This window comes from Protomyctophum bolini, assembly GCF_963924005.1.
Source record: "Protomyctophum bolini genome assembly, chromosome: 23".
Classification (NCBI taxonomy): domain Eukaryota; kingdom Metazoa; phylum Chordata; class Actinopteri; order Myctophiformes; family Myctophidae; genus Protomyctophum; species Protomyctophum bolini.
The window spans coordinates 12,006,152-12,018,278 of NC_137884.1; the positions used below are offsets into that span (position 1 = coordinate 12,006,152).

Here is a 12,127-nt window from a genome sequence, read left to right on the forward strand (position 1 = left end):
ACGCAGCGGAGAACACTGAGGTCACCAAAGTTGGAGCAACGTTACTGGTTTAGCGAGATACAAGATTCACTCCCACTCACGCAGGCTTTTTTTCCCCTTTCGCCTGCAGTTTCCGAGGAAACCGCAAAATATTATTACAAAACATTAACTACTTAAAGCCTCACCATGTATATACAGTACTCTCAGTTTGTCTAATCTGTATGGTAGAGTATGTAAATACAATAAAACTTATACAATTGGGGTGGTTGTATTTTGTCTCCCTTGTGTTCTATCGAGACATTTAGATCGTGCCAAAGGTCATGTCTCACCTACACGCATGGATCAGACACACATTTTGAGTTTGACCTGATGGTCAAGCTTCAGTTTATACCCTGAGCAAGCGGGCCGTCTCTATTAGCTCAATGGTAAAAATGTCAGCACAGCAGGAAACCCGGTTCAAATCCGCAGTAGAAGAGTAAAGTTACATAGTGCTGCTTTAAGCGCTCTTTTAAACTTCAAAAATGGCCAATTCCCCATTGTGAGCTTGTAGATTTGCTGTTTTTGATAACATTGAGGATTGACACATTTGAGTGCTTTTACTGTATATTTTTTTGATGCAAATATTTTTTTTTACTTTTACTCCAGTAAAAGTTTGAACACAGGCCATTTATTTATGTTGTAAAATATGTTTATATGTTTATATTGTGGTAATGCTACTTTTACTCAAAGCTATATTATATATTATTATATTGCTTGGTGAATAAAAGGTTATGTTGTCCAATCTGTATGGTACAGTATTTGATTACAATATGTTTGTTTGTTTATTACAATAGGTTTGTTATTTTTACATCCAGAGACTCCTGTCAAGGACAGACTTAAGTATAACGCGCCTCCTCCACTTGGCTCAGATCTGAAACCACTACCTTTGACACAATCCTGTTTCTGGTTTGACGTGAATTAAAATAAGAACATTATGTTATAATTTAGCTATTGAAAAATAGCAAATCTACAAGCTCGTAGCGCGCCACTCTGTGGCGAGCTACGAGCTTGTAGATTTGCTATTTTTGAAAGATCGTGAAAACGTGGCACAAATCTTTGAATATATATTCTTTCAGAGCGAACGTTTTTAACTCAAATATTTGCTTCTGAGGGGTTCCTGGAAAAACATATTTTCTGATGGGGGTCGGCGGCAAATTACATATCATTTTCGGGGTCCTTGACATGAAATATTGAGCACCACTGTTTTTACTGAGGTATTTCAGAAAACGTCAGGCCTTAATGGGTTACGTAAATGCACCAATATGCATACCAGAGAGCATGATAATTGTCCACTGTCCTCCACAACGAGAGGTGCTCAATAATAACAGACTCTGTGGTCATAATGGATCATAACAAGCTGCCTTCATCACAGTCAGTCAGTCAGTCAGTCTCTCTCCAGAATGGGATTTCTACTTGAGTCACACGTGACCCATAAAAGTTTTGGGAAACAGTGAATTACATAATAGCGCAGGAATTCCATACACACACACAGCTGCAGCCACCTCCCCTCCCTCTAAACCTCAACTAAAGGGGAGGAGGACGAAAAACACCCTCACACACACACACACACACACACACACACACACACACACACTCCTTTACTGACAGTGAATGGAAGATGATTCTACGGAACTCAAAGAAGATGTCCCGTGAACTTAGAACCAGATTAGTTAAATTTAAAACAATGAATAGAGTCTACTGGACTCCGACAGGATTGTTCATGGCTAAGCTCAGAGATAGTCCGGTTTGCTGGAGGTGTGATACACACTTATCCATGTATTGTGGGAGTGCCATAGGGCACAGACTCTAGGGTGTGCTATTCATGAGAATATAATGCAAATCACAAACCAGGATATTCCTTATACACCTGCTCTCTTTATTCTGGGTGATCCATCGCCATTAAAACACCTCCCCGCACCTCTAGCTGACTGGATTCATACAGCATTAATGGTGGGCAGGAAAATCATTGTTAAATTAATGGAAGTCTGAGGTTTTACCTCCAGCACATGTATGGTTCACTCAGCTTGGTACTGTGGCTGCTCTGGAGAGGTTATCCTTTAAGATGAATAATCAGTTGGATAAATATGATTCAAAGTGGAACGTGTTCCTCAGTCATGTTGCAGGTCCCTGGTGTGATCCATGGTCAGGCAATGCCCTTTTGATTGTTTACTGTATTAGTATACATATGATACGGTTGATGATGCTGCGTGTTTGGTCGTGTAAACTAATTTAAACATTTAATTTGATTTATTTGTATTTTTATTTGTTTATCTTGTCTATCCTTGATTTATATTATGTTCCTGTGTTCATACATAATGTCTATGAATACGTATTCTGTTGTTTGCGTTTGTTTTTTCTGTTTTCTGTATTTGTAAAAAATCTAAATAAAGTACTGATCATAAAAATGAATGGAAATAAGATAACATTTGTTGTGTATTGTCATTTTGTAATGTATGACAGTGTTTGTAGCAAAGAGTAAGAAAGGTTAAATTGTAGTAAAATGAAATTGGATATGACAGTATGAACATTTGTGAGCAATTGTATGTTGCATCACCATACTGTACTGTACCATATGGCACTGTACTGTATCATACTGTACGGTATTTAACTGTAGCGTACTGTACTATACCATAATGTACTGTACTGTACTCTACCGTACCATGCTGTTCTTACTTTCTGTGCCAGACTATACTATGCAGTATCATACTGTACTGCACTGTGTACCATGCTGTACTTTACCATACGGTACTGTGTTTTACTGTACTGTACCATGCAGTACTTTACTCTGCCATTCTGTACTGTAATGTACCATACCGTACCGTACTCGTACAGTACCATACTGTTCTGAACTGTAGCATAGTGTACTGCAAAAAGGAAAGGAAAGGTACTAAGTTTACCCAGGGTAACTGGACTAAGCTCAAGAACTTGTTTACAGCCAGGCCCTGCTCATAGAACATTTCATGGTAGGGGTCCAATGCCTTGTCCAAGGGCACTTCAGCGGTGGTAATTTTAACGTGCCGGTCCGGGGATACGAACTAGCGACCTTCCGATATCAAGACCGCTCCGCAAACCGTTCGGCCACCGCTGCCTCAAACCTAACTGTACTGTGCCATACTGTACGGTATCTTATCAATGGTGGTGGAAACTGGATAAGTGGGCTGAGAGAAGAGGTCCCAAAGCTGAGGCACCGTCCAAGGAGTGGGGTTTCAATTGTAGCAAGAGATGAGCTGCATTACTACATGGACAAGATTACAAGAAGTCTACAAGATTAGAGGATGTAGAACAATTGTTATTTTGATCAACGTTTGCCTGTTAGCTCTCATGGATGGTAATCAATACAGCATAGAAATGTGGACATCGTCTTAGTCAACGACAACAACATATTCTAAGTTTTGGGTCTGCAAGGCTCATCAAATGGTCGTCTGTGGCTCAAATGCCGAAAGAATATGACAGACAGACAGACAGACAGACAGACAAAACTACCTTTCTATTTAGTGAGGACCAGGAAAACAATGTCTATTTCTCAAATTCTACTATACTTGTAGACACACACACACACACACACACACACACACGATGAGTTTTGCAGGCAGCCTCTCACCTCAGGCAGAATCTTGGATGACTCGTTTAGTATTCCCGCAGCGCTGGCTTGTCCTAGCCTTCAATGACAGCTCAAACACCCAGGGAACACTTTATTGTGTGCACATGGTGTGCGTGAGTGTGTGTGTGCGTGCTTGCGTGCGTGTGTCTGCGCTGTGTACACACACACTCACACTCACACAGTACACAAGTACAATCGTGAGGACAATTTTCCTGGTCATCACAAAATAAATACTTGTTGTACGTGTTATGGTTAAAATGTTTTGTTGAAGTTAGGCTTACAAGGAAAAAGACCAAAAATAGACGATCTACAACCTCACAACACGGTGCAGTTCGTTGGTAAAACGTGCTAAAGCGTTGATGTCCTCACAAGTATAGTAATATAAACGTGTGTGTGCCCGTGCGTGCGTGCGCACGCACGCACGCACGCACGCAACCACAGGGGCACACATATGGTCGGTGCGATCCACACACATGGCCAGCCGTTCTGTCGTCAAGCCTCCACAGAGAGGAGTGGAGAGAGAAAGGGATGAATAGAGGCTTTTCAGGCCTGAAACAGGAGCCTCCATTCACCCATTACAGACAGAAGGCAACGCTACGGCAGTCCTTCTCAACCTGTGGGTCGGGACCCCCAAGGGGTTCCCCACATGATGTTGGGCCCTTGGGGGGTGGGGGGTCCCCGGGGAGGGGGGGGGGCGTTCCTCAGATGACACTGAAGTAGGGCATTAACAGCTTGTGATTTTTGCATGTCGACTTGCCGTCAGTAAAAGTTGTAGTCGAGTCGACTTCTCGTTTTTTACGCCATCGTTTGGGGACAAAGCATGCAGCTGTGGAGCGGCCAGGGAAGGCACATCAGTGTTGATTCCGTCGACTAAAGTTATGACGAAAAATGTTCGTCAACTACCTTTTTTCACTGACGAAATAAGAACTAGGCTATGAAGTCATTTTATGCTCAGTTGCATGCTGAAAATAGCAGATCTACACGATCACAATGCGTCGCAGCGCAACGCGTTGTGAGCTTGTAGATCAGCTTTTCCCACATAAAACCACGTCTAAAATCAGCCATTATGACGCCATCAAGGCCCGCCAAAATACATTTCAGTCGACAAAATCAACTGTAGATGTAGTCGACTAAAATCTTATGATATTCAATCGACTAACTCTGTGCAGAGTTGCAGACTCACAGCTGCACAGAGTCCTTAATTAATGGCTGAGACTGAACTCCTGACGCAGTTGGAAAAGGAAAGAATCACTTCGGTCTGTCCATGACAATATTCAATCCTACAGCTTGAATTCTCTACACACACATTGAGCAAAATAATGATATTTTAAAAAAACAGCTTGTAAATCGGCTATTTTCAGCCTGCAACCAAGTGTAAAATAACAAAACTGTAGATTTAGTCAACTAAAATCTTATGATATTTAGTCGACTAAAACTAAAACATTTCATATGACTAAAACTAAATCAAAGTGTTAATCAGAGCAAACTGGATGCAGAGGCAGGGAAAAGCAGTGCCACTTGTAAGGTATCTATAGCATAGAAGATGACATGAGTTTGCAGGCAGAATCTTCAGGTGGTTAATAACGTGCGTGTGTGGGGGGGGGGGGGTTGTGCCTGTGTGGTGTACACACAAGCCTGTACCTGTGTGTGTGCCTGTGTGTGTGTGTGTGTGTGTGTGTGTGTGTGTGTGTGTGTGTGTGTGTCTGTGTGTGTGTGTGTGTGGCACGCACGCACCTCAAGCCCATCTCATTCCTCACGGAGAGATAAGTGAAACCAGCTACGTCGGCACGGGCTTAATGACTGAAGCCGTTTCCATTTAGGTGGGATCATCAGGAATCTCAAATCTCAACTGTGGGTGCAGCACACACGTGTGCATTCATTGTGCACATTATGCATTCTTGTGCAGCCTTTGTGCGCGTGCGTGTGTGTGTGCGTGCGTGCAGCCGTGCACGCATGTGCGTGTGTGTGTGTGAGAGAGTGAGTGAGTCAGTGCAGAGAACAAGCCTGTCAAATTGGTGCCACAAAAATCCAGCTCTTCAATCTCCCCTCCCCATCAAACTGACTCCAGGCTTCTCTCTGCATAACTGACTGACAGACTGACTTATTGACGACTGGCTGACTGACTAACTAGTAGATGAACATGCAGAGCAAGGCTCCACTCTGCAGGCCTCCACTACACCGTACAATGCTCCACTCTGCAGGCCTCCACTACACCGTACAATGCTCCACTCTGCAGGCCTCCACTACACCGTACAATGCTCCACTCTGCAGGCCTCCACTACACCGTACAATGTGTCTGCAGGCCTCCACTACACCGTACAATGCTCCACTCTGCAGGCCTCCACTACACCGTACAAAGCTCCACTCTGCAGGCATCCACTACACGGTACAATGTGTCTGCAGGCATCCACTACACCGTACAATGTGTCACCCTCTGTTTATCCGCACGGCTCTCAGCACAACCAAACTTGTGAATGGATTTAGTCTTAGTCATCATAGCTTAGTTTTTATTTAGTTTTCGTCGTGGAAGAAAAGGCAGTGGACGAACATTTTCCGCCATAGTTTTAGCCAAATTAACACTGCCTCACACTCACAGCCCTCACAACCCCTCAAGTCTGAGTTTAATTATGTGCTGGCGTCCACATGGACCCAAAATATTCTGGGTGAGCGACACCCTGGCCAGGCCAGGACAGGCCAAGTTGTTTTGTAACTACAAAACGACCAGGAAAATGGTCCTCACAATGTCGAAGTACACACACACACAGTTCACTCTCCCTCCCGCTCTCACCCTGGCCAACACTCGGAGCATCACAGGACCCAGACTATTCTCCCCCCCTGGCTCCCAAGCTGCAGCATTCGGCGCACACACGCACACACACACCCCTTTCTTCTCCCTATCCAATCTAACCGCTTCTGCAGAGCCTGTGAGCGTGAGAGCTCCTTTATTCTCGCCTCACCTGTCGGAGCGAATAACAAAGTTCTCTTTGCTGCGGCAGTACAGAAAATGTTGCAACTCGCACAACTCGCCCTGTAACTTTTGAGAGCCTTTCACCCCAGGCAGGTAATGGGGGAAGAGGGGAAAAAAAGCGTGGTTGCCCTTCCAGGAATCGAAGCGAGGTGCACAAATAAGTACTTTTAGTAGTTTGTCCTGCTTGAGTAAAAGTATCAATAAAATTATGTTATTATGACAGACAGGGTCAATAGGTCGTACTGAGACATAGGGACATACACACACACACACACACACACACACTCAGTCACTCTTGGGAGCGCTTGGCACCGCTAAAAAATAAGATGTGTGGTGTGTGTGTGTGTGTGTGTGTGTGTGTGTGTGTGTGTGTGTGTGTGTGTGTGTGTGTGTGTGTGCGTGCCACTCACAGCCTCGGTGTGGATGGGGTGCACGGAGAACAGAAGCGCCGCGAGGAAGCTGAGGCGTGTGTCGCGGAACACGCAGCGCTCACACGTGTGCATGAACAGGCAGGTCACGGCCGAGTGCAGACACACGTTCACCACATGGAAGTAGAACGGAGTCATACCGCCTAGAAGGATGTTCAACCTGAGAGAGAGAGAGAGAGAGAGACAGACAGACAGAGAGAGAGAAAGAGAGAGAGACATATCAAGTGAATGCAAAACATTGAATTATTGCGGCCAGTTGTTTCAAAAGTTTATCCCAAACCAGTGTCGATTTCGTCGACTGCATTTTTTCACTGACCAAAACGAATTAACAAATTTGAATGAATGTGGAAAACCTGTTGGCACAAAGTTTGAACTGATCTATTAAACAGCATCTTAAGAATGAGGTTTTACCCTGCCTCGTGGGGGCTTGCAGTGGGGGAAAGTAACTGAGTACATTTAATTAAGTAGTGTACAATTTTGAGTATTTCCAATTTCCAGTTCTTCTACTTGAATTACTAGTAACTTTGAAGATTTTGATTATCATTACAAAACATACATTAACCACTTCAGCCCTATATACAATTCGGCCATGCTGGTGGCTTATGAACACACTCGCACTCGCTACACTGAGCATTGGATTCTTGGGATTTAAATCACACACCCTGCTTAAGCTCTATCAATATGTAATTCCTTGGGAGGAATCGATCCTTATACTTGATGTACATTGTGACAATCTCTTTTAGGCCGACGTGAGAATTTCAATCCTTGTCTCATCATAATAACCCACAGTGTAGTGAGCCATCGATTCAGATTCTCTTACACATTCACTGCCTTTTAGATTATAATTGCCTCGCCTGGCGTCGGATACACCATCCTCATCTCATTGTAAAAACCCACCAGCTGCAGCCAATAATGGCAGATTCAATTACATAGCCTCTCTAAGAATCAGTCTCTTCTTCCTTTATCAAACGACTACAGTATATTAATATGAAGCCCTGCTCTGAATAATCCCTCTCTTTGAAGATCAAAGGCTTTGCAGACCAGAACAAAAATCGCAAGTTTGAACAGAACACCGCTTTGGATAAAAAGAAAAGAGCACATTGCGGATTTTACATTAAAAGGAATCAGCTTCTTTTTCATAATTATGTTTAATGCACATTAATGCACATAGTATGTATTTAACGCACTGCGACACATTGTGAGCTTGTAGAGCGGCTATTTTCAGCATGAAACCAAGTGTAAAATCTGCCATTACGACGGCATCAATAAGGACGCCAAAATACATTTCAGTGGACAAAATCAATCAGATTTAATCAACAAATAATCTTACGATATTTAGTCCACTAAAACTAGACTAACAAAAGACTATAAACTAAATGAAAATTGTATGTCAAAAGCAACACTACTGGGGATGTGTGTATATCTCTGATAATAATTAAAACTCTGTGTCTCTGATGGTAAGTGGTGATAATGTAACTCAACGCTGCCATTTGATTAATAACCTTGAGAATAATTCCTGTCCATTGTGCTCTACGAATGCGATGGCTTTTAGAGAAAGCCAGTTTAGCCTCAAGATGATGATACAGATCTGCCCTCAGAGCTGATAGAAGTAGAAGAAGTAGGTCGGGAGTGGCTTATTGTCGGTATCAGCCGGTAACACGCTAACTATGCCTGTTACAATGCGCTAGACCCCTGGGAGATGGAATCTGCCCCCGTTACAATGCGCTAGACCCCTGGGAGATGGAGTCTGCCCCCGTTACAATGCGCTAGACCGCTGGGAGATGGAGTCTGCCCCCGTTACAATGCGCTAGACCCCTGGGAGATGGAGTCTGCCCCCGTTACAATGCGCTAGACCGATGGGAGATGGAGTCTGTCCCCGTTACAATGTACTAGACCCCTGGGAGATGGAGTCTGTCCCCGTTACAATGTACTAGACCCCTGGGAGATGGAGTCTGTCCCCGTTACAATGTACTAGACCCCTGGGAGATGGAGTCTGCCCCCGTTACAATGTACTAGACCCCTGGGAGATGGAGTCTGCCCCCGTTACAATGCGCTAGACCGATGGGAGATGGAGTCTGCCCCCGTTACAATGCGCTAGACCCCTGGGAGATGGATTGCTGAGGTGGAGCGCCACACCTACCATCAGCTCCCAGTACTTCCCGCACGACATGCTGCACCAAGCCATGCTACTCAATCATACGCTGAGTTGGCGGTGCCCGGGATCGAACCCATGAACTTTTGGTCCAAAGGCGAGAGCTCAGCTTTGGGCAGCTACCCAAAGCTGATAAATCACCCTGTTTTTTATAGTTGAGCTTTGTTTTAAATCAATTTTGTATTGTGATATCAAAATCCAATCTCAGTTTCTTCCTACTAGACCTGTACGTGCCCATCGCAGTCGGCCACCGGCCTACTTGGAAACGATGCAACTTGGGAACCTAATGATATACATTGTCAATTTGTCATAGCACCCGTTTTAACTGTCAGCACATGGAGATCTGTGTATGTGCCTGTATGCCTGTGTGTGTGAAACTGAAACTGAAAAGTGGCAGAGCCTGATTGATTGAGCCTCAATTGGCTGAGGCAGAGGCTGGAAATTGCACAGGTGAAAGGAGTTGGCCTCATTAGGCCCACTGGCAGAGACCAGGGCACTGCACTCCCTGCGGGGGTGTGGAACGTGTGTGTCGAACGGGAAATCGGTGGGTCAAACAGTTCTCGAGTTACGTGCATTACAACCGTACACGCACACACACGCACGCAGAGACAAAAAAACACTTGACAGAAGTGGCTGCTGCTGCATGGGTCAGGCTGCTGCATGGGTCGGGACGCACCAGTTTCCAATGCCATCAATGCATTGAGAGGGACAAAATCACGTTTAATCAGAGCATGAATGCTCTCAGTAGTTTGCATTCTGTGCGGATACCGTTTGACAGCGACGCGTTGTCAACGGACTACGTGGCTGGTTAAATCTGATATGAGGTTAGGGGACTTAGTGGCTGGTTAAAACTGATATGAGGTTAGGGGACTTAGTGGCTGGTTAAAACTGATATGAGGTTAGGGGACTTAGTGGCTGGTTAAATCTGATATGAGGTTAGGGGACTTAGTGGCTGGTTAAAACTGATGTGAGTTTAACTTCAACTCCCGATGCCGACGACCTTTGCTGTGTGTCACCCTATTTCTCTTCCTCATTTCCTGTCAGCTTACTGCAAAACTCTCAAATAAAGCCAAGGCAGAAAAAGCCCATAAAAGAATATATTTAAAAAAATAAAAGGTTACGGGACTCACGTGGCCGGTTAAGAGTTAGGGTTATAATTGGTGTCGGACAACGCACGTCGTTGATGTCAACAGTAGCCGTGAACAACGCACATAATGCAGCCTACTGAATTTCCCCAAAGCATCACATATATAACGTTTCCGCTGGAGACGGTTACGGTAGGCCAGTCCCTTGCAATGCATTGATGTCATTCGAATCCGCCTACGGAACTTGTGACCGGCTGGTTCTAAGATGACCTCTCTCACTACGTGCACCTCCCGCCAAGGCTCTGGACGTTGAACTGGCATTGACTCAACAGGCCTTGACATTAATAAATATAAAAACAGATCTCAACCTGGAGGACATTCCTCTGGTACAGTGGTTCTCTGAGGTCACCCCTGTAAAACAAGATTTTTCACCCACGGCAACCCTGAATTACATTGTTAATTTATAGAACCTTACATTACGTTTTTTACGGGACATACATTTGTAAATCTTTCCCCCTAAGATACAGCATGTCACACGCAATATTTGAGAGAATATCCGTTTTCACTAGAAAACAGATTGTATGCAACATTTATGTTTAACCACTTGAACCACAGCATCCCTATAATGAGTGAAACATTCAGAAATTAGCCGATCTACAAGCTCACAAGTTGTTGGTGGGTTGTGAGCTTGTAGATTGGCAATTTTTAAAAAAGGAATGCAGGGTCTAAGTGGTTAAAACTGAAGTGAAAAGGATTTTTTTTTTAAAGTATGCATATACATACATACATACATACATAACAATAACATGCATAACTTTATCCATCAAGGTTATAGTGGCATCGCTTCTAACATGGACTGTTTGACAGTGCAGGGCGAGAGAGCAACTGGGCTTTGTGTCACTGCTCAGCCGCATACATGGCCCTGGAGAGACACGGCGTCCTCTGATGTCTCGCTGGTTGGAGGAGGTGGAGGGGAACTGACAGGTGAGATGACACAGCACTCTCGTCCTCTCTCACACACCGCACAGCAGCAGGAGTGGAGCCGCACGCACGCACCCACGCAACATTGGTCTATCCTGGTATAGCCCACCACTAATTATTCCAGAGGCGACTGTATCAGCAAACTAAGGGCTGTGGAGTACATTTTTCTCCCGAACACCCCCTGCAACGTAAGGTGTTGTCTCCCACTCGGTGCACGATTACGTTTCACTGGAGGGGGGAGCGGTCTAAAATAGCATCACCTTTTGGGTCATATTGTGGAATTATTGGGGGGTTCTTTATCACCTTGAAAAGATAATCATCACGCTGTCTTCGTCAGTGAAGAAAGGTAGTCTACAAGCATTTTTCCGTCATCGTTTTAGTCGACAAAATCAGCACTGCTCCAGTACATTGTGAAGTTTTCTGTGCTATTTTAACCCATTTAGCTATTGAAAAATAACAGATCTACAAGCTCACGAGCTTGTAGGTCTGCTATTTTTGAAAAATTGATACGTTAACGGAGGGATTTAACTGTACGTGTAATATAAAGAGCATGTGACAGGGGTGACCGAGGTAGACGCAGAAAACAGAACCAGATGATCCGCTGTGATGATTCCCTGATGAGAATTGTCCGAAAGAAGATGATGCAATTTAAAAAAAGAGCATGAATCCAATCCCCTCCTCCTGTTTCTCATTATGAACATTAAAACGACGTTCTGTGATCTTTTTCTTTTTCACCGTCTTCCTTGTCATCCCTTGTTATGCACTCTCTCGTTTACTTCAAAGTCATTTCACGCTGCCACGTCTATAGGATGAGAGTTGAGAGGATGAGAGTGTCTATACTCTCTCATCCTCCTTCCTCTTCCCAGGGCTCCTTCCACCTGAGCTATAGATGTG

General features: G+C 44.3%; 1 protein-coding gene across 1 annotated transcript in view; it reads right to left on the reverse strand.

Moving 5' to 3' along the window:
- Positions 1-12,127, reverse strand: part of tmtc1 (transmembrane O-mannosyltransferase targeting cadherins 1) — a 66,769-nt gene that overhangs the window by 48,625 nt on the left and 6,017 nt on the right. The window contains exon 2 of the mRNA XM_080757226.1: positions 6,998-7,175. Coding sequence (XP_080613352.1) covers positions 6,998-7,175 — 178 coding nt within the window. The remainder of the gene's footprint in view (positions 1-6,997; positions 7,176-12,127) is intronic.